At 38.8% G+C, this 21,968-nt stretch overlaps 1 protein-coding gene across 2 annotated transcripts in view; it reads right to left on the reverse strand.

Annotated features, from left to right (window-relative positions):
* Window positions 1-21,968, reverse strand: part of LOC136656124 (actin-related protein 3) — a 43,219-nt gene that overhangs the window by 20,262 nt on the left and 989 nt on the right. Inside the window, exons 1-2 of one of the 2 annotated variants that reach the window (XM_066632990.1) lie at window positions 21,216-21,236; window positions 2,228-2,283 (exon numbers count right to left, since the gene is read on the reverse strand). Coding sequence is in view for 1 of the 2 variants with exons in the window: in XM_066632981.1 (XP_066489078.1) it covers window positions 2,228-2,283 (56 nt within the window). In the remaining variant the exon portion in view is untranslated. Of the gene's footprint in view, window positions 1-2,227; window positions 2,284-21,215; window positions 21,237-21,968 lie in introns of those variants that run through there. The other variant, XM_066632981.1, reaches the window with a different exon arrangement.

Raw genomic sequence — 21,968 nt, forward strand, 5'->3', positions numbered from 1 at the left:
TCAGAAGAGTAATAAATGTTTTCATTTCATCAGCTGATATGACAGTGCCTTAAACAACAATTCCTTTCAATTAGAATGTTGCTATGATTTGTCTCTCTCCAAAGAGAGAGTCAGGAAAGCACTCCAGCAGTGTTTATTGTTCATACAAAAGCTCCATAATAGTTCTCTCAAGAAAAGACCTACATTTCACAGACCAACCAGAAAGACTGAACACAGGAAAGTTTCCATGGATGAGCCAGCCTTCATACAAGCAGGCGAATCCCAGGTACTTAACACCTGCTGGTATCCTGTAGTGATACTAATGATCCATGACACCCAAGAAAAGCATTGTGCAAAACTGTGAATCAATAAACCAAAGGTTGTGCCCCTAATAAAGCCCAGAATTGCAACCTGTATCCTGACACTGAATATACTTTTTCCCCAATGCAGACCAAACCTCCTTTCTTTAAGCTTTTGATCTTACTGCATCTGCTTCTATTTACTAGTGAATGAAATTAAACCTTAATTATTAGTTCTTTCTACAAGAATATGATGTTTGATTAAACTGGCTCAACTAATCAATCTCAACCAAGTCACTGTAAAGATTAAGACAAAACAGATTTCCAGTGCAAGTTAATTGAGTTCTACAATGTAATCAGGATACATTTTTAATAAAAGAAAAAGCCTTGTAACAATCAGCAAAAAGGTATTCAACAAAAATTTAAATAAAACCCTCAGAAGAATTGTTCAAAAATTGTTTGAAAACTAGACAAACATTTCTACCAGACATTGACAAAAAGACAAGTGTCCCATTCATTAGAAATGAATTAGGGTACCTCTGGCCAGTTACTCATTTATCTAGTACAGGGGTGTCCAAATTTTTTGGCAGGAGGGCCACAACATCTCTTTGACACTGTGTCGGGGACTGAATTAATTTACATTTCAAATTTGAATAAATTTACATAAATGAATATATTAGAGATGGAACTTATATAAACGAATGAAGGTCTTGCAATAGCTCAAGGCCTATAAAAATCCTTGCACAAAGCAAGGCTGGCCTTTCCTTTGCTGCTGCTGCTGCATCACAGATGTGAAACAGCAAGCAGTGGAGGGAGCTCTTTTCCCACAGCTCATTCGAGAGGTCAAAGTTGCCTTCATTCTGAGAGCAGTTGTGTAGGGCTAGTGTGGGCTCCAGCAAGTCTCTGGAAGGCCAGATGCTCAATGGAGACTGGGGGCTCCCCGCGGGCCAGACTGTGAGTCCAGACTGTGAGTCCCTGAGGGCCGCAAGAGGCCCCCAGGCTGGGGTTTGGGCACCTCTGATCTAGTACATTCTGAATTAAATTCTTTTTTGATTATAATACTGTTTCCACCAAATGCCCATTTTAAAGCCTAGCTGCTGTTTATTTTCAAGCGCAACTTGAAACGCTTAACTGTTAAATATTTCTGCATGAAATTCTCATGAAAACATATAGTTTAAATAGATCCCACAGGATCAAAACTTTTAGTTTTCCAAATTTAATGGTATCAGTTCCATACAGTCAAATACTGATGTAAATCCAATTATAGTGAATTGTCAATTTATCAGACTTGGATTTAAAAAGTCTTGGATTTAACACATTGGTGTGACACAAATGATCCATAGGTGTGCCATAGGAGTTCGGGGGAGGGTCATTTACTCGTAGGGCCATTGGGAGATGTGAGCCCCTCACCTTCAGTGTGGTGTGCCTTGTCAATTGTCAAAAAACTGGTGGTATTCCTTGACAATGTTAATGCCATAGTGTGCCATGAGATGAAAAAGATTGAAAATTGCTGTTATATACATTTTGAGGATGCACATCTATTGACCTCAGTGCATTTGGATTTAATGGAGTTTTTGCATCAAAGGACCACTTCCCTCCTATTAGTCTGTTAAACTGAGAATTCACTGTACTGTAGGCCTTTATCAACTAAGTATTCAAATTATTCAGATTTTGTAGGAAAGCATATGAAGTGTTACCCATCTTCTAACCCAAGTTCATTACACAAACATTAATTCCAGGGGAACTGGCAGCACAATCCTATGCATGTCTCAGAAGTAATACTCACTGAGATTAACAGGATTTACTCCCAGGTATAAGTTAGCATGTAGCATGTAAATGTTAATTCATGTATTTTCCAAGAACTGTGGCATAATTTAGGTGATGAATAGAGCAACAGAATGCAGACATCCTTAGTCACAGTTGATCAATACAAGAGAACACACACTTACATGAAGGAATGATGAACTGTGGCTCTGTATTTCCAGCATATCCTAGTTTGGTATACCTATAAAGACCAAGCAAACATCAATGGTAACATTAGCAAAAACTAGGTTGAAAATCAGCATTTACAAATCAGTTTCACAGATAAATATTTACTCACATAAATGCTAGAAAAGCAACATCTTTTGTTGGATCTTTATCACAAACACTAGACCGATTTCAGGACTCGTATATGAAAAACATAAACTTACCTATAAAGTATTTTTAACCATCCCAAATCTTTATTATTTGGCACAACAACTTAGTGATAAAGATAAATATTGTTCCAGGCTGCACTCCTAAATAGCAATTGCATGAATAAAAGACAAATGCAGATCCAACCAGTGGGATAAAACTTTTTAATTATAGCTGATAAGTTTCTCAAAAGGTTATTTTTACCCACTCAGAACTACTTGCCCTACTACTTAACATTCAATCAAATGAATGGCTACAATAAAAATTCAACAAATAACCAAATCTATACATATTTCTTCCCCAGCCACTTGTTTTTTAAGACTTCCCTTATGCGAAGTACAATATTACAAATGAATAGTCATTGAACAAAGTTGGAGGTTTCAAGGTAAATGTTTCTTTGTAACATTCTTACAGACTATATTGCCAAGACTCTTCCCTAAGGCACTTCCATTTTGAACTAAAATTTAGGTTAGTTTTAATATACAATTTCTCAGAATTTAGATGGTGCATGCTTTGTCACTCACTCTGGTGTATACTGGTCAAGATTCATAAGCCAACATGTCTAGAGACTTGGGATCAGAACTAATTTAAGCCTATAAGAAATTAAATCTAAAATTCTACCTAATTATAACTACTTCACATACTCACGTATAAATAACCATCATAATATACGGAAAGCCAATCCCTGTAAGAGGTTTTATTAGTTGTGAATATAGTTGTGTGTCATTTAACAAAAGGGATGCAAACCAGCACCCCCATCAAGCGAGGCTTGACGTTACGTGAAGACTCCTAGTCTGAGTCTCACAGATAGTCTGAGCCTCGCAGAAGCAGTGGACATACGCATGCTGCCTCTGTGAGGCTCAGAAAAGCCTTTGGAGGAATGGGGAATGCGGTTCCCCTTGGAATCGAAGGTTTGGGGGGTGAAAAGGGACCAGCAGCGGCTGTCACATATGCGGACTATCACTGGTCAAAATGTTGTTAAGCAACACATGACTGTACTTGTAATCAGTGGCATCACTAGGTTTTGCATCACCCAATGTGGGACACCCAGTGCATCACCCCCAAGATGGACCACCTGCCATGCAGTGGATGGTGGTGGATGAGGAAACACATCATCACCCACCTCCGCTGGTTTTTTGGCTATAACTTTTGATAAAATAGAGATATTTCAACATGGTTTCATTGCGTTCTGCATGACATTATGCATCAATTGAAGGTATTAAAAACTGCGATTTTAACAATTTTGACCAGTAGTGTGTTATCCCCCAGTGCATATCACCCAGTGTGGCCCACATCCCCTAGCAACATCACAGCTTGTAATGATTTTTCAAGCAAGTCATGGCATTTGTTAGATTTACACATAAATACTGTGTATTCTCTTCTTCATATTGTTCTCTGAAAACCTCAGCTTTCTCTCAATATTCTGACCTTTGCAATGTTGCACCATTGACTTAGATTGTTCTCCCTTCTTACATTTGTTATGCTCTCTCCTGAAAGGCAGTCTCCATTTAGAAAGAGAAAGAGTTCTTTAAAATGCCCCTCCCCTTTGCATTTTCCGGAATCTAATCTGCTCTTATCTGGCAATCAATGAAATGTACTTTGGGTCTCTTTCTCTTATAATTTCCTTCTGCATCATCTTCTTTTAGACTTTAATGTGTAAACAGGGAATAGCTTTTTAAAAATGGTATACAAAACCTAATATTTAGTCATTCAAACAGTAGTAGGCAAATATGGATTTCTATTTGCTTTCAAAAAGCCTCAGAAAGTCCTAGATGCTTGTGTGCAATCAGCCCACTATTTTGTCAGTGAAGCACAATCCTAAAAAGCTATACAAGGGGGCATTAGCTCTCTTTATGCCTCCATCCCCATGGCATATTGTAGCCACTTGTGGGACAGATGCACCTAATGTAGAGTGCCAAACAACAGTACCACTAGTTATTACAATAATGATGTAGGCACCAACAAAGAGGGGCAAACTGGACCCAGCAATGTTGGGAGATTACAAATTGTCCTTTTGCATTTCCAATCTATTACAGTCATGCGTAGCTTTACGACAGGGATGTGTTCCTGCACCCCCGTCTTCAAGAAATGCCTGATATTAAAAGAAGGCTCCAAAGCCAAGGAGAGCTCTGCTCCCCTCGCCTCTGGGGGCTTTTCTGAGCCCCAAAGAGGCAGCACATATCCATGTGCTGCCTCTGTGAGGCTCAGAATGGCCATTTAAGCAGCAAAGATGTGACTTTCAGCTTCCCAGGCCTCCAAATGCCTGATAAGTCAAAAAAAAGTCACTTCCGGTTTCCTTCTAGAAGCTGCATCTTTTCAGCCGAAATGGCCACTCTGAGCCTCTCAAAGGCAGCACGTGGATGTGCACTGCCTCTGCGGGGCTCAGAAAAGTCCCTAGAGGCAAGGGCAGCACAGCTCCCCTCAGCTTCAGAGGCTTGGGGGAGAGGAACAGGGACTGGCAACAGCTGTCACATATATGGCCCAATGCTGGTTGGAATGTCACTAAGCAGCGTTCACCTGTATATCATGTGTGCTACATCTACTGAGCAACCAGTGGTTATAAATATAATCTTGACTTACTGGTCAAGACTTACCGGTCCCTTGACATCTACCTCCTGCCATCAAATTCTCCAATCTGTGCAGAATGTTTTGGGAAGACATGAGGATTTCTCTGGATATGGATAAGAGAAATTGTAGGAGAAACTCCCAATGTTCCTTTCTCAACTTATATGTATGGAAGAGGAAGTGCCCATCTTTCTTAAGGCCTCTGGAATCTCCTGCCACATCTTATTCAAATCTCCATACAAGTGAAAAAATCTCTTTTTTGAAGCCTCCATACTTAAATGAGTCTGAGTAAAATCAAAAATCTTCTTCCACTTGGAGATTTAAAGGGAAAAACAGAATGGGAATTTGTCGCACGTCTTTCCTTGTTGAAATCTCTGCACAAATCAAAGTAAGACTCCACCTCTTCCCTGTGCTTGCCAGAGAGAGCTTGGAAAAGAAGCAGTGTTTCCTTTGACTATGAATGTTTGGAGAAGGCAAAACCACAGACACTCCAGCTGCTTCTTGCCTTCTCCACCACTGCAGCACAAAAAGGATGAAGGAGTGCCCTTTAGGAAAGAGTCAATGACAAGGAAACTAGCTGCCCTTGCTACATATATCAGAGCAGTATATATCCATTACTTCCAACACAGAAACAGATCCAAAATGTCATTACTTAAGTGTTATTCAATGGTAATTCTCAGATAACTAACCCATGTGAATCAAGTACATCTTGATTCAATCAGATTACATTCCATTTGAAGCAGCTGTATAAAATGTATAGAGTAGCATTACTTGCAAAGTGCACGACCAAGGAACCAACTCATAAATCAAGCAGCATCCAACTAGCAGTGGAATCCTATGCATGTCTACTTGAAAGTATTCTACTGTGTTTGATGGTGCTTGCTCCCAGTAAAGTGCATCCTAAAGCATGCACACCCCACTTGTGATTTAGAGAATACAGTGCACCCTCTAAATCCATGGATTTGATCATCTATGGGTTCTGAATACAGATTTGAGCGCACCTGGACCCTCCAAACCCAACTAGGGCTCTGCTCTGGTGGTTGATCTGAGGAGGACACACATGCAGAGCTTTCCCAGGGCTTTCCAGAATGCCTTGTAATAGCATAAAAACATCACTTCCAGTTTCCCTAAGAAACTGGAGGTCGCTTTTTGTTATGCATGCCCAAAATGGGCATTCTGAGGATTGGGAGGCTGTGCCTGGCCTCACCAACCCTCAAATCAACCTCCGGACCCAATCGGAACACAGCTCTGACTGGGTTTGGAGGGTCCAGATTGTCGTGAATATGTACATATTAGGCCTTGGTTAGCATGTGGAGCCTGAACCAAACTAAGTCAGTAATGGAGAAGTGGCTAGTAGTTCCTAGCTGCAAGAATGTGAGTAAACAAACAAAAAGATTGTTGTCTCTCCTTTGCTAGCCCGAAAGGACAGACAACAAGAATTACAACCCATTGGAATGTAGCACCTTTGCAGACAGAACAGCGCCTTATCAAGCTGATGAAATGCAGCTGTGGATCTCCAGTTGGGAGGGGTAAGAACTAAGAGGACTAGCAACCAGGCCCACTTTGAGAAGGTTCTGTCCTCAAAAGTTTCTGATTGGACAGTCTAAATAAGTATGAAGTCACCTCAGTACTATTAGCATAAGAAGTATAATAATGAGGCCCAAAGGGTGTGTCCGGTCCCTTCTTGGACAGAGGTTTTGGGTGCAACATCCTGCACGCGGTGAGCTCCATTGTCCAACATGGGCATCGGGCCTCACAGGTAGCCTGGAGCTAAAAGATCTGCAAGAAGCTGACCCAGGTAAGAGATAGAGATTAATAGAGATAGCCAGCTTGCTTTATTATTTTATTGCTGATATGTTTCCTAGATGTTTATGCCACTGGCATTTGCTGCCTTATGTAACCTTATGTAATCTGATGTATTTAATAAACTAAAATCTCTTTTACTAAGTTGTTTCATTGTCTGTTGGGGACAAAAGTTCAGAATCCTGCCTAGTCATTCAGCAAGCTACCAAGTGCTCACTGAGGTCTAATAACTTGAAGACTGAAGCTTTAATTGGAGAAAGTGCTCAGTGACTGCAAGGGATAGAATTAAGCCTAGACGGTCTCAGTGTCCCTGGACTGAGACACTGGCACATACAGGGTGGTAGCAGTACTACTGAACAGGGGGCCTTGAGGGCTTTAGGGTTCAAGAACCAAGAACTCTGAGCACCCCAAACCTCCTCTAAGTTTGCAACACAGATGGGCCCAAATCTGTGGATTTGAACAACTACAGATTTTGGTATCTGCAGGGGTTCCAGGAACAAACCCCCATAGAAAACGAGGGTTCCCTGTATTTAAAACAGCAGGTAAATGAACTAGATGCAACTTTAACAGTTACTGATATAACCTTTGAGTCATTTATATAATCCTGATCAGCACTGCTGCTGCCACACAGAGGAATTTGAAGCCAAGCAGACAGAGAGCAGGCAAGTCTCAGCAATTGCCTCACAGCGGTATTGCTTGGGAATGGATCTTTAAAGGACTCTGTGAAGGAAAACGAGGTTGAGGAAAGCCAGAGTGAGGAGGGAACTGGTGCTTATGAGGGGAAGTGGGAGGGAGGAGCTGCGGCTTCCACTGGAGCCTACATGCGCTTCCCCAGCTGGTTGGCTCACCTCTGGGCCATTCATGTTTCCAGTGATCACCAGAAGACACCCAGCAAAACTGATTTCCCCAAGGGAGGAGGGATGCCAAACCATAACCACTTCCAAAACATTAGTAGAGAGGTTCCCAAACTGTGCACCATGGCACCCTGGAGCACCACAGCAAACTCACAGAGGCACAGGCTCTCCTGGGCACCGCCATTTTAGCCAGGCTGAAATCTCACTCAAAATCTCAGCCCAGCCAAAATGACAGCACCCAGGAGAGGGGACTGCTGGCAGCCATCTTGCCCACCCGTGGCAATGTGGTGACAGGGTGCTGTGATCAAGTTAAGTTTGGAAACCACTGGGTAAGTGCCATATGGTGACTATGACAACAGGTCATAGTATCACCCATCATACCATGAAGTGCCACTGATTGAAAAGCACTGCTTTAGATGTATATAAATGATTATAGCTTAAATCATGGACTCAGAAAATACACTCTCTGTGGGGGAAAAATACAACACCAGTGAATACAGAATTTGTAAAATGGACATCGAACCACCTTTAATGTTCCCAATATTATAGAACACTCAGATTGTCATCACCCAGCACCAAGATTTCTGAAGTTGATGACATATTTACATTTTAAGCAACAGAATGTCTATACATCAACTTTTAGTTAAACCTGTGCATTACACATGTACACAGTATGACAAAACCTAACATTCTTTCTCTGTTGCAAAGTACCCTCAAGACACCGTGCCCTATAATGGAAAATGAGTGGGGAAAAGAACTGCTAAACATTCCCCTTCCGAGTTCATTCTCAGCTGGAATCTTACTTCCTTTCCCTCTTATCTGCTTTTAGACAGGCACAGGAATGCAATCTGAACAAAGTCTATTCTCAAGGTTTTTCAAATCCCAGATTAAAGAGAGTGTTTATCAAAATGATAAATTCCAGAAAAACCAGTGAAGAAAGTTAACTACCAAAAGCACTTCAAATAAGCAGAATAGAGAACTATCAGTTAGGTAGAAAAGGCTTCCGTCTAGGCTTATCCAGCTGACTTTTCCCAGCAGCAAAGTACAAGACCAGCTGAAGCATGGAGGGGTAGATGAAAAGACACTTGCACATGCAAAGTTAGAGGAGGAAAATAGCAATCCTTCACATTTTCACACAACAGCATTCTACTGAAGAATCAGATGATTCTTAGATTGCATTCTCAAAGGCTCTGGATAGCAAGAAAAACATTTTAAATGCAGCAGTAAGTTTCTAGGGCCCCTTTAACATACAGCACAAGAAAAATAATCACCCAGTTCCTTGTCTTCCATGCAACCGGCCTGAAATATTTACTATAACTCAAGAAGAGTTCATATTATGATACTAACGAAAATCGCTATTCTTTGCTGCAGTAATTAAATGACGACTCCAAAGCACAGAAACGTAAAGAGTAAGGAAGACCTCAATTACATTCACTGTTTTCCAGCAGGTGATGCAGCCATTTTACTATCTAAGCAAAAAGAAAATACTCAATGGAACAAGAAGTTTTCTACAGCTGTAGAAATGTACAGAGTGCATTTACAAAAGAAAATGAACTCAGTAACGCACTTATAAACATTCTAAGAAATTAAGAGTAAATGCCATTACATCAAACTGGATTTACTTCTGGAAGAAATAGAAGCAGTTATTTCTATGAACACGGCAGTCAAGCTAGTACTTGGAAAATTTAAATTTTCAAGAAAAACAAGAGACTATTCAAGATTAACAGACTGCTTTGTAGTTTATGTGGGAAATGATCCATTGCACACAAATACCTACTGAGGATTGGAAGAAAAATATGTACTTCCAGTAACATTCAAGCTCAAATTTTAAAACTCAGCATATCTAAAAATATTTGTAGCTACTTTAGTAAAACTGCAGAAGAATGAGTCATGAAAATAAATAAGATTATTGGCAGAAGCTTTGGTTGCTCAATATTAAACCTGGCTGTTATCAACCCTACTACTAGAATACTTGGTAAAACAAGGGGGGGATAAAACTGCAGAAACAGGTAATTCTCTTCTCAGACAAAGTAGTTTCATATCTGTGGTAACAAAAAGAGGATTTGCAAATCATAACATAAATAAAAGGAAATAGAATTATGAAATACCGATGCCTTTTTAGACACAGATAGGGAAATCATTTATATGAGCCATTTTCAGCCACTGTGCCACGACACACTGGTGTGCCGCAAATGATCTGCAGATGTGCCACGGGGGTGTTTAGGGAAGGGTCATTTATTAGAAGGGCCACTGGGGGATGTGAGCCCCCCCTGCTGGCAGTACAGTGTGCCTTGCCAATTGTCAAAAGACTGATGGTGTGCCTTGACAATTTTAGTACCTTGTCGGTGTGCCATGAGATGAAAAACGTTAAAGATCATGGATTTATACAGTAAAAAATACAGACATTCTAATAAACTACATCAGATTCTGCTAATGACTCTCATAGTACCAACATGGGCAAACCTAGTTTTGCAATACAATAGTAACCTACGTCAAAGCAAAGACAGATAAGACTCAGCAAAGAACCAAGAAACAATCATACGCACCTCAATTTCAGTTCATCATGTACAGTAGTACTTTTTTGTTTAACAGACCTTGGTGTTAGCACTATTTCAATTCCAGATTCTCCTAGCAATGCAATTTTCATACAATTTCACACCTTAATGTATAGTACTACAAGTTAAAATCATTGTACTTAGAATTATGTAGTCCACGGGTAGCTTTAAAATACATTTTTGCACCTCACTAAACACTCTGAAATAGAAATATGTACTTTTCACTAGTATTGTAGTGAATTTCTGCAGTATGTCATAAAAGGATTGTGTCAGAAAAATCAGTATAAAACTACCAGGTTGTTTAATCTACTGAGTTAAACTGAGTGGTGACAAGTCACATAAGGAGAAAACCAGTGAAATCCTTAGATCAGCTATCAACGCCTGTGAACCTTCAGGCTAATTTTTTCACATTCAAAATAAATGATCAGGACATGCCTTTGGGGAAATGAATGAATGAATAAACCTTTATTAGGCATAGATAGAGAAATCATAAAAGCAAACATAATTAGTCCTAGTCCCGTTTATCAAAAACGGAGTTAAGATACTAAATTACTAATAAAACATTTACAGTTCAACATAAAATATCAACATTTTTGACAAATTACATTAAGAAGGCTTGGAAATCACCAAAAGTAAAAATTTAGAAATTCCCTCTAGCACATCTGGTGAGCAGTCATTTAGGAGACACTTCAGTTTTGCCTCATCCGAAAGCCCATTCATTTTGCCGAGAAGTGGAGTCATGTAAGTGTGGCGGGATCTAGTGTGCCGAGGACAATAAAAAAGAATGTGTATGATTGATTCAACATTTCCCAAATTACAAGGGCAGAGGCGTTCTTTATATGGTATTTGCCTATATCTGCCTTCTGTGACCTTGGATGGAAACACACTGAATCTTGCCAAAGAGATTGCACGACGTTCAGAGGGGTTGATCAGAATACTCAGATAAGGAGCCATTTGCCCATACTTTAGTGGAATAGAGAAATTAAGAGGGGAGCAAATTCTAGAAGCAAGTTCAAAGAGGTTTTGTGCCTCAATGTCTAGCATTCTTTGCTTTACCCTTTGATAAACTTCAGGGAATGGATAGAAACTTAAAAAATCCAATGAAAAACCAATTGATTCGATTTTTGATTTAATTTGCCTGGTTTCACGTTATAATGTAAATGGAGCCAATAGCGTATGGTTAAAAGCCATGCTCTTGATACTAAGAGCGATTATCCGGTCTCCAAACATAATGCAGAGTATGGTACAGATTTAGGTAAACCCAGGATAGCCCTCAAAAATTTAGCTTGGATACTCTCAAGGGTGTGATTTATAGAGCTAATCCAGATAGGGCACCCGTACAGGAGCTGTGCCAATACCTTGGCATTAAATACCTTGAGAGCAGCTGGTATATAACGATTGCCCTGGGGGAAATGTAATCTTAAAATATATGTTATCTCCAATTCAGTGGAGAGCTAACACATTAAAAGTTAGACTCTTTTCTACAGTATAACTAATTTAAATCTGGCTGGAGAGGTAGAACAAAAATAATGAACCTCCTCTTTAGTATATTCATATACTAAACTGAACATATAACTGAAGCATTTGCAAACTGAGAACTATGAAATACAGTTGTTCGCCAAATATTGCTAGAAAAATTGTTCTTCAAAGAAGTCATAACACACTTCTACAACACAATCCTATGCATTACTACTCAGAAGTCCCACTGAATTTAATGGGACTTACTCCCAGGAGTGTATAGCCTAAATGAGCCAAGGCAAGCCTGATAAAAATTTATCTAATCAAGAATGTGCACTTCTATGCATATGTTAAAACAGCAATAGTCTAAACTACAGCAATAGAATTTCAGTTTCAAACAATAATTGTGTGGGTTATGTCTAAAGCTCTCACTGTTCAACTTTGATCCAACACTGACTATAGTAATACAGTGTTGTATCAAAGTTTTTGCTTACTATATTAATTTGAGGTGCCTATAATTATAACAGTTAGAGCATCCCTACTAAGCCTAAAGCCAAGAGGCCCCCCCCCCTTTTTCTCTTTTGCATCACACAAAATGCAAAATGACCACAGTCAAACAACAATGAATTGTTCAGAGTCATGCAGCTGTAAATCCTTGGTTTTCCAAATTTTAAGGAAACTTTCTGTGGCCAAATTTCTTTGCAGGACAGAATACCTGCTAAAAGATACCTGCATAAAAATCATCTTTATTTTTCAGTTATGTAACCAGATAGACATGACAACCACAAACTAAAAGAAATGCATCTCTGCCCTTAAATTCTCAATGAATATTTGGTGATAGTACATATTTGGTCCATAATCACTTGATTTTGAATCTGTGTTTTTCCTTTCATTGACAATTTAGCACAAACGTCTGTAGTTTTAAAGAATAAGAAATTGAAGCAGTTTGAACTGCCATATGTCAGTAAAAAAAAAGAAACTGATATTTCAAAGTTGCAGACAAAAAACCTTTGTTAGGCTATAAAAAGGAACAGGAATAGAGGAGACTTGGAGGAAAAGATAGAGGAAAACAGCCCACAGGTCAGCTCACTCAACTTAGTAATTACCGAAGCAGTAGATACTAGTATTGAGAAGATGTAAAGCAAAATTGGTATTTTATAAACTAGCTTATGAGTTTCCTATATGACAAGTCTCATATTAGTGAGATCTGGCTCTTGATGATTAGTCATTCGCCACTGCTTGAACCAAGTCTATGGCTGATACAGGTTCCAAATGCTCAAGCCCCACTGGCTGCCATGTTATTATTTTGAGTAATAACTCATGCCTACATTGACTAGGCAATGTCACTAAGGTACAGGACAAGCAAAGAAAGCAAAGGAAACCGATAGCAAGCACAAGATTCTCTGCAGGAACATTTGCCAGCATGCTGCCTGTCACACTAACAGATTCTCAAGTCACTTATAATGATTATACCATACAAGACTGCACATCAGCATGAACAGTGTTCCAGCAAAAACTTTACAACTCAAGAAAAGCAAAAGAAATTGCTCCCCATCCAAATGAGCCTATACATTTCAACTAGAAATGACTAAACAGTTAAATCATGGGTTTCATGGAAAAGCTGGGCTTTGTGAAGAGACAAAGGGGATAACAAGGGAAAATGGGATGAGCTGTTTAAGATTTCAAGGTGTGTTTGGTCAGCTGAAGAGGGTACACTTGCAAAAGTTAAGATCACAAGTAGGACTATTACAGGCAGGAATTAAGTCTAGGTCCTGAAAGTACTTAATGGACAAAAAACCTGCCCTGAAATTTTAGGAAAAAAATCTGAAAGAGAATGAGAATCCACATACAGATTTGAGAGTGAGTGTATTTTATATTATATAAATATAAATTCATACATTTCATAATATATAGAATTTATTTATAGAGAGAATTTATTTTTGCCATATAAATTTTGATACTGGAGAAATTCATATGAGCAATGCATTTTTTAATATGAAAAAGTGCAGAATTTAGAAAAACTGTAACACTTTAAACATTCATATAGTCCAAAGATTAAACATTTTCAGTTATAGGGCATTTGTCAAAAACTTACTTTGCTAGTGTTATTCTACTAATAATTTATTTTGGGGTCAGCAAAATATATGACCAACATAAAGTGCAGAACATAGAAAGGATCTCTCTTATTAAGATAAACCAACTTGAAATCTGAATACTGAGATAAATTAAGTACTATATATGAAGGCCCAACTCAATGTTTCTGGAATAGCGTAAATATAGGTCAAGCAAGGATCATGAAAACAGCACCTGCCAATTTTTCTGGAATTCAGAAAGTGGAATTACCAGGGTAGGGACTGCATATATGGTTGTTATATATTTCCCTCTTACTCCAAGAATCTGATGTACTCACAAGAGAGTACATCAGGATCCCAGGTGGCTTTCTATTCAGAACTTCTCAGTTAAACTACATGGGGAATGATTCTCTTGAACCCAGTTCCTAAACAGATGTCAAGATTCGTAACTTTTATCTTCTGTGATACCCCTGTTCAGAATATACTAGTTACATTTATGGTATTTTAACCATGCTGCAATACCTTTGATTTAAAGAACTGTGACCTAAGAAATTTTACATGACTTAGGAAGACTCATTTAGTATTATAAGGTTTGTGTTAGCAGTGTCAGAATGCTTCCTATTTATGATATGATCCGGTAACCCAATTAGCCATTGAGAGTGACTCTCTATCACCTCTGTACTACAGATTTGAGTTCAAATCACTGCTAAATCATGAAACTCATCTTCACCACACATAAGCTTGCTATCTAACTTATCCCACAGGATTGTTACAAAGAGGAGAGATAACTACTCCCACTTCCTTAGCAAAACTGCAACTTAAAAACAGAGCATGCATATGTGCTGCAAATTCACTGTTGCTAATTGGATAGACTGCATATTCTACCAAGAATAGTTCAGTACTTGTAAAGACCTTTAGAAATCCTTTCTGAAAAATAGGAGGTCAAAACTGTATTTAAAAATAAGTGGTTCAATGTATATTCTACTTTAGAACAGTGGTTCCCAAACGTTTCAGCAGCAAGATCCATTATTAGAACACTATCACATAGTTTCTCAAACTGTGGGTCAGGACCCACTAGGACCCACAAGTCAAATTCAGGTGGGTTACCATTCATATCAACATTTTATTTTTAGTATGTTAGACTTGATGCCAATGTGGTGACTGCATTTGGGGAGATATATACTTTTAACAGGCTACAATGTATATATGCTTTTAACAATGATAGTCAATGTGGCTTACTTGTGGGTAAGTGTGGATAGGATTGTAGCCCAGTATTATTAAAAAATTTACTGCTTGATGATGTCACTTCCAGTCATGACATCACTTCCAGGTTAATGACATCACTTCTGGTGGGTTCCAACAGATTGTCATTCTAAAACGTGAGTCTTGGGCTAAAAAAATCTGACGACTGCTCTATCAGGGCCTACCTAGTCTTATGAGACTAAGGGCGCAATCCTAACCCCTTATGTCAGTGCTTTCGAGCGCTGACATAAGGGCAATGCAGCATTCAGGTAAGGGAACAAACATTCCTATACACAGAATTCCCTTACATTCCATGAGTGACACCCAACTGCAGGATGCAATACAGGTCCTACTGGCACCACTATGCCAGTGATGGAAAGCACTGACATAAGGGGTTAGGATTGCACTCTTAAAAAAGGGTTATTTTACCAGTCGCTCAAGTTTCTGTTTTTATCCTTTTCATTTATGGGAGAAGGAACCACTTTCTGAAGCATTTGTTCAGCTTCATGTTCATTGAACCAGGACATTTCCAGATGGCTCAATACATTTTCCTTCTCAATTTTGCAGCCCACCAAAAATTGAGTCCCAACCCACAGTTTGGAACCACTTCAGAAATCTTATGAATATAGTTTGTTATCCCAAACTTGACACATCCCCATATGGTGATCAAGTGATCAACTAAAATACCTTGTTACTAGCCACCAGCAACAAGTTTGGTGTTATTTACTATGGCTCGCTAAGAACACAAGCTGCTCAGTACATCTATATGAAGTGATCATACTGAACGGTTTATTTAGCCCCAGCAGTCATTCCCAAAGAGAAAGATTTTAAATGTACAGTGAATGTTTTGTTATCCAGCGTGCACAGGAAACAGAGGCTGTCACTTGACCAAATATGCTGAACAACAAAACCGTCATTAGAATTACAAGCCCTCTAGCTCCTCCTGCTCCCTCACTCCAAAGAGCTCTTTCTGCAATACTATTCCAGCCTCCTTCCTTCCTCCCTCATGAGGGCTCTCTAGGAATGCAGACATTCCACTTCTTGCCAAGTAAAGACCTCATAAAGGAGGTTGCACACCGCTGTTCCTAGAGTGCTATCATGAAGAAAAAAAGGAAGATTTTTTTTATAGGAATTGATACTTAAGGTACCAATTGATACTTAAGGTAAACCTGCAAATGAAACCAGAAGATTTTCTGATGGGAATATACGATGACTGGTTTCAGACAGATTCTGAAATTATATTATATTATATAACAACTCTGGCAAGAACATTGTATGCTAAGTATTGGAAGGTTCCCGAGATACCTTCAATTGAAGAATGGAGGGGAAAGTTTTGGACTTGGTTGAAATGGTTAAACTTATGATTTTTCTTAAAGAGAAGTCAGTAAAGATTTTATGGACAATTGGAAACCATTCGTGGATTTCATGCACGTAAAGAGGAAAATTGGTTTAACGAATTGTGGATTTAATGAGTAGATAATTGATATAGAGATAAATTCTTTTGTAGAAAATAGAGAATAGAAAAAAGTATTTTTAAAAATAATTTGAGAAAGTATTTTAGAAACAATCAACAGATTGTTTAAGATATAATACTAAATATGTTATATGATTTAGTAGAAGAAAAGTAATTGAGATTTAGAACTCTGCACTTGCTACATAATTTTCAATATCTGGTCTTTTATTTTTATTTCTGTTTTCTTTCATTTTTGTTTTCTTTTTCTTCTTTTATCTGTGTGTTCTATGTCTTAGAATTGCTAATGGTGGTACTGTATGAGATTTTCTGAGTTTGTGATAGTTAATTTTTGTCTTAAAATAAATGAAAAGGAAAATTGTACATAAATGGGGGGGGTACGGGGTTTGCTTAACTGACACATGATTCAACAGTAAACTCATTTAACTGAGCTGCTCACCTGAGGCAGCAGATGACTGCCTGTCATTTTGACCAAGTGCTAATTAATGCAGCTTTTAATGTACTTTTTTACTGCACAGCTTAAGAATACTTTCTGAACTTCTGGGGAAACTACACAGCACATACAAAACTAACTTGCATTTCTGCAATTTGTTTTCATGCTTCTTGTATATAACTTTAACACTAATATTAAAAAGTTGCGAGCATGTTCTGTTTGGAGTTATTCTTGTGTACATTTTTAATAACTTCTGGAAGATAAAACTGTTGTAACCATTTAAAAAGGGAAGCATTAAAATAAGTCTAAATTGTAAACCAACATTTTACTGTTGCACCAGTTTATCCTGCAACCAAACTGTTCTTCAATGCATCCTTGCTATGAACTCTAGATGCAACTCTGTTTTAGAAAATATTATATTACCCCATCAACTGTGACTTTGACATCCCAAAATTCTGCAAAAGATTATCAATACCAATCTCTGAATTACATTCTCTTTTCTCAAGTACATATAATTTTGTCAGCTTTGTCATAATTGCAACTTCCCACACATTCTTGTAACTATACTCCTACTGACAGAATTTCAAAAGTCTTTCCAGTGACAAGTGATCATTATTCTTGCTGCTGTCAAGTTATTAGCTATAAAGTTTTTTCTTAACCAGAAGCACAGTCCAATCTAAACCATCAGAGGAAAAAAGTTTATTACTCTTATTCATTCTGCACATCACACAGAAATAGTGCAGAAAGTGACTTGTTTCTTCTTTTAGGGGACACACTGATCTCCCACACAGCAAGCTGTGCACACTCTATAAGTGCATTCAACTCAATTACTTCCCACAGGGTCAGGAAATGCACAATTTTCAGTGTTGACACGTGTCAAACAAAAAGACAATGCACAAGTTATTTGCAGCTGTGTGTAAAGCCATTTCTGCTCCTAAAATACACTTACAGTAGGCATTCATTAACCATGGGAGTTCCATTCCTGGAACCCTCACAGATGCTTAAACCCGCAGAGGATAAAATCCGCAGTGTTGGTCATCTGAAAACTGAAGTCACTATTTTTGGTGACTTCATTTCGGCCAGAAACTAAAGTCACCATTTTTGGCCTTCTGGAGGTCCGAAAAGGCCTTCTGAGGCCTATGGAGGCAGTATGCAACCTCCATGGGCCTCCAAACACAGCTGGAGAGTACAGGCTAGACCCACCCTTGTGGGTTCGGAACCCATAGATAGTCAAATCTCCGAGTTCCGAATTTGTGGGTAAGGAAGGCTTGTGCGTTATTTACACTGAATTCAGTGGGGCTTACTTCCAAGTAAGCATGCACATGATCATGCAGTTATTCAGAGTCTCCTGTGTGCTGCACTTGTTAAATATAAATAACCATATTCAGAAGGAAGTTACTGAGTAGTCTCAGGTTAAATTCTCAGGTGCCTAAGTCTGCAGACGACACCAAACTTTTCTGAGTGGTGAAGACCAGAAGTAATTGTAAGGAGCTCCAGAAGGATCTCTCCAAACTGGCAGAATGGGCAGCAAAATGGTGGATGCGCTTCAATGTCAGTAAGTGTAAAGTCATGCACATTGGGACAAAAAATCAAAACTTCACATATAGGCTGATGGGTTGTGAGCTGTCTGTGACAGATCAGGAGAGAGATCTTGGGGTGGTGGCGGACAAGTCGATGAAAGTGTCGACCCAATGTGCGGCGACAGTGAAGAAGGCCAATTCTATGCTTGGGATCGTTAGAAAAGGTATGGAGAACAAAACAGCTAATATTGTAATGCCATTGTACAAATCAATGGTAAGGTCACACCTGGAGTATTGCGTTCAGTTCTGGTTGCCGCATCTCAAAAAGGACATAGTGAAAATGGAAAAGGTGCAAAAGAGAGCGACTAAGATGATTATGGGGCTGGGGCACCTTCCTTATGAGGAAAGGCTATGGCGTTTGGGCCTCCTCAGCCTAGAAAAGAGACACCTGAGGGGGGACAAGATTGAGACATACAAAATTATGCAGTGGATGGACAGAGTGGATAGAGTGATGCTCTTTACACTCTCACATAACACCAGAACCAGGGGACATCCATGAAAGGTGAGTGTTGGGAGAGTTAGAACAGGCAAAAGAAAATATTTCTTTACTCAGCTTGTGGCTGGTCTATGGAACTCCTTATCACAGGATGTGGTGACGTCATCTGGCCTGGACACCTTTAAAAGGGAATTGGACAAGGTTCTGGAGGAAAAATCCATTACGGGTTACAAGCCATGATGTGTATGTGCAACCTCCTGATTTTAGAAATGGGCTATGTCAGAATGCCAGTGCAAGGGAGGGCACCAGGACGCAGGTCTCTTGTTATCTGGTGTGCTCCCTGGGGCATTTGGTGGTCCGCTGTGAGATACAGGAAGCTGGACTAGATGGGCCTATGGCCTGATCCAGTGGGGCTGTTTTTATGTTCTTATGCCTGTAGGTATCTTTTCATAGAAAATACAGACCAATTGTGTTTTTAAATCTTCCTGGTCAATTGCTTGACAAAGAAGCAATTGACAAGGAAGGCAGACTTCCTTGTAAAACCAAAAAGGAAGGACAGACAGAAAACTTTTATAAAATCAAAAAGCAGCTTATTAAATATCCTAATCAGCAGCATAATAAATGCAATATAATGAAACAGCAAAAATACAAAGGTCAAAACTTATGTTGTATATACGATGTTTACACTGTCCCAAAAAGAGGAGGTTTAAATTAGCACATTTACCTACACATGAGAAAAGTCTTCAACAGACGGGTTTGTGATTAAGGAAGCTTACAAACTGGCAATCACACTTAAAACAGAACTAGTAGTTGGTACATTGATCTTTTCTGAACATGGGAAGAGAAGTGTTCCCAAAGACTCAGGAGCATCTTATGAACGTACCACAAACATTTCAGTTCTTTCACATGCCTACTGACTGAAGCGGCGCAATTCTGCTTTGGTTTTTTAATATACATTCTACATTGCACAGTATGAAATGTAAATCAGTAGTACCATGAGTCATCTTTAATAGCAATGGGACAGCACACAAGTGTTCACAGCTGAACCCACAGTTTCCAGGATATACACATATATGTTTTCTGCAACACAGTTTTAGATATTAGCACTATGCAACAGATTAACAAGTAAAGGAAATATTAAGCTCCTTCCTGCACCTCCTCTAACTGCTGGCACTATAATAAACTCCTATGGAAGTGTAGATGAATGCAGGTTGCATACAGAGCACACAAATCATGCAAGTCAAATGTGCAAAATGCACCAAGTGCATATTTGACCTATACAATCACCATAAGGACACAAGATCTTGGAGAAAAAAAAGTAATATGACTACAAGCAACCTTACAATGCATAAAAATTCTACTTGAACGCTACTAAGTTGCATTACTAAGAACATCTGGAAGTACCATTCTTAAGTTTAGATTCGGAAAAGCTATCTACCATGCAGACACTGCACTGTCTGCATGCAGACACTGCACTGTCATAGCTACTAATTAAGAGATGCTACACCCAGTGGTCAAAGATGCAGATATGAGTGGGTGGTTCACTGCTAGATTCTCAAAGGGGCAGCCAACAAACACATACAGCATGGGACTCATTCCCAGATTCTGCAAATTAGGAGTTAATGCACATAGAGAGGTGAGTATTTTTAATAAAGACACTCTTTTGTTCACATGCAAGTTTATGACTGCTGGGAAAGTCTCACTGAAACAGACAGTTGTCTCTTATGTGAACAATTCAAAGCTTTAGAATGGAAGTTTTCAAAGCACAGCATATGACCAATATTTCAGTTTATTAAATCATTATAGCTGCGTCATATAGTCTAGATGAGAATGATACTAAAGGAAAGAGTGCAAAGCAGAGCTTCAAGTATTTACAACTGCTGCAAACCCAATATACTCTACCATTTCACGGATCTAAGCATCATACCTTTTTAAAAAATGAAAGTCAGGGCCACTATTTACAAAAGGTGTTGCATAACAGTACTGTATACTTAACCAAACTACACATTTCCTATTTCAAAGGAATAAAGAATAATGTATTCCTGTTCCTAAGTCAAAGCTAACATGAAGTAATGAAAGCTTGTACAGTTTCATAATGGGATACAATTTCTTAAGCTGTCGATATTATCTACACATTGCAACATCTCAGAATTCTTGTTACAAACCACCAACAAAAGCACAATACAAAGTGCAGTCACAGAAAACTTCCCTCACACTCAGTTCCTTAGGACACTGGCATGAAGAACTCCCAAGTATCCATTTCAGGAAGACTCTCCTTTTCCTTCAGTTATACCTCCAATGCTTTGTTTCCTGCTTCCTGGAAACAGCAGTGGGAAGAATCTCTGCAACTATTCTGTAAAGCTCTTTTAATTAAGCACACTGAGGCACCAAACATCGCTATTTTCTTTCTTATCACCAACCGGTAATTGCTAAATAAGAAAAGCGGTTTCTAAAAAGGATTTGGTTCAGGTTTGACACTGAAAACTGCCTTATAAGGTATAAAGCCTGAAAGGAGGAAGAGCCTTTGACAAAACTAAGGAAGTTCCTCTGCGCTTGCTCACTAGAGAGGGCTGGACTTTTTTTTTTCTCCCACACGGAGAGAAGTAACACTGAATAAATGACACATATGGGAAAATCAAGGCATTGCACAATTAAACCAATATTCAAATATATGTCTTCACAGGATAAAGAAGCAACCCAGGGTTCTGGTTTGGTTTTCGATTTCTTTTTTTAAAAAACAATTATATAGATTTTCAAAGCATGATTAGGGTCCACCCTGATCTCAACTCCATGCCGAAACCAAAGAAATACTCATAGAAAAATCTGCACAGAAATCAGTAAGCGGTGCTTCCTAAAGGAGCCAAGCAGGACAATTCCTGCACAAATATGACTATATTGATAAGTATAACAAGCTCTCCAAAAATAAAAAGAAAATGCTGATTTTAGGGTGAAAATGCAGGTTTTCTTTAAGCAGAGAGAAGATGTTCAATTCTCCTACAATCAAACAATGAAGGCAAATTTTTACAGTTATCACCCAAATGACTTT

The sequence above is a fragment of the Tiliqua scincoides genome, chromosome 1 (genome assembly GCF_035046505.1).
Source record: "Tiliqua scincoides isolate rTilSci1 chromosome 1, rTilSci1.hap2, whole genome shotgun sequence".
NCBI lineage: Eukaryota > Metazoa > Chordata > Lepidosauria > Squamata > Scincidae > Tiliqua > Tiliqua scincoides.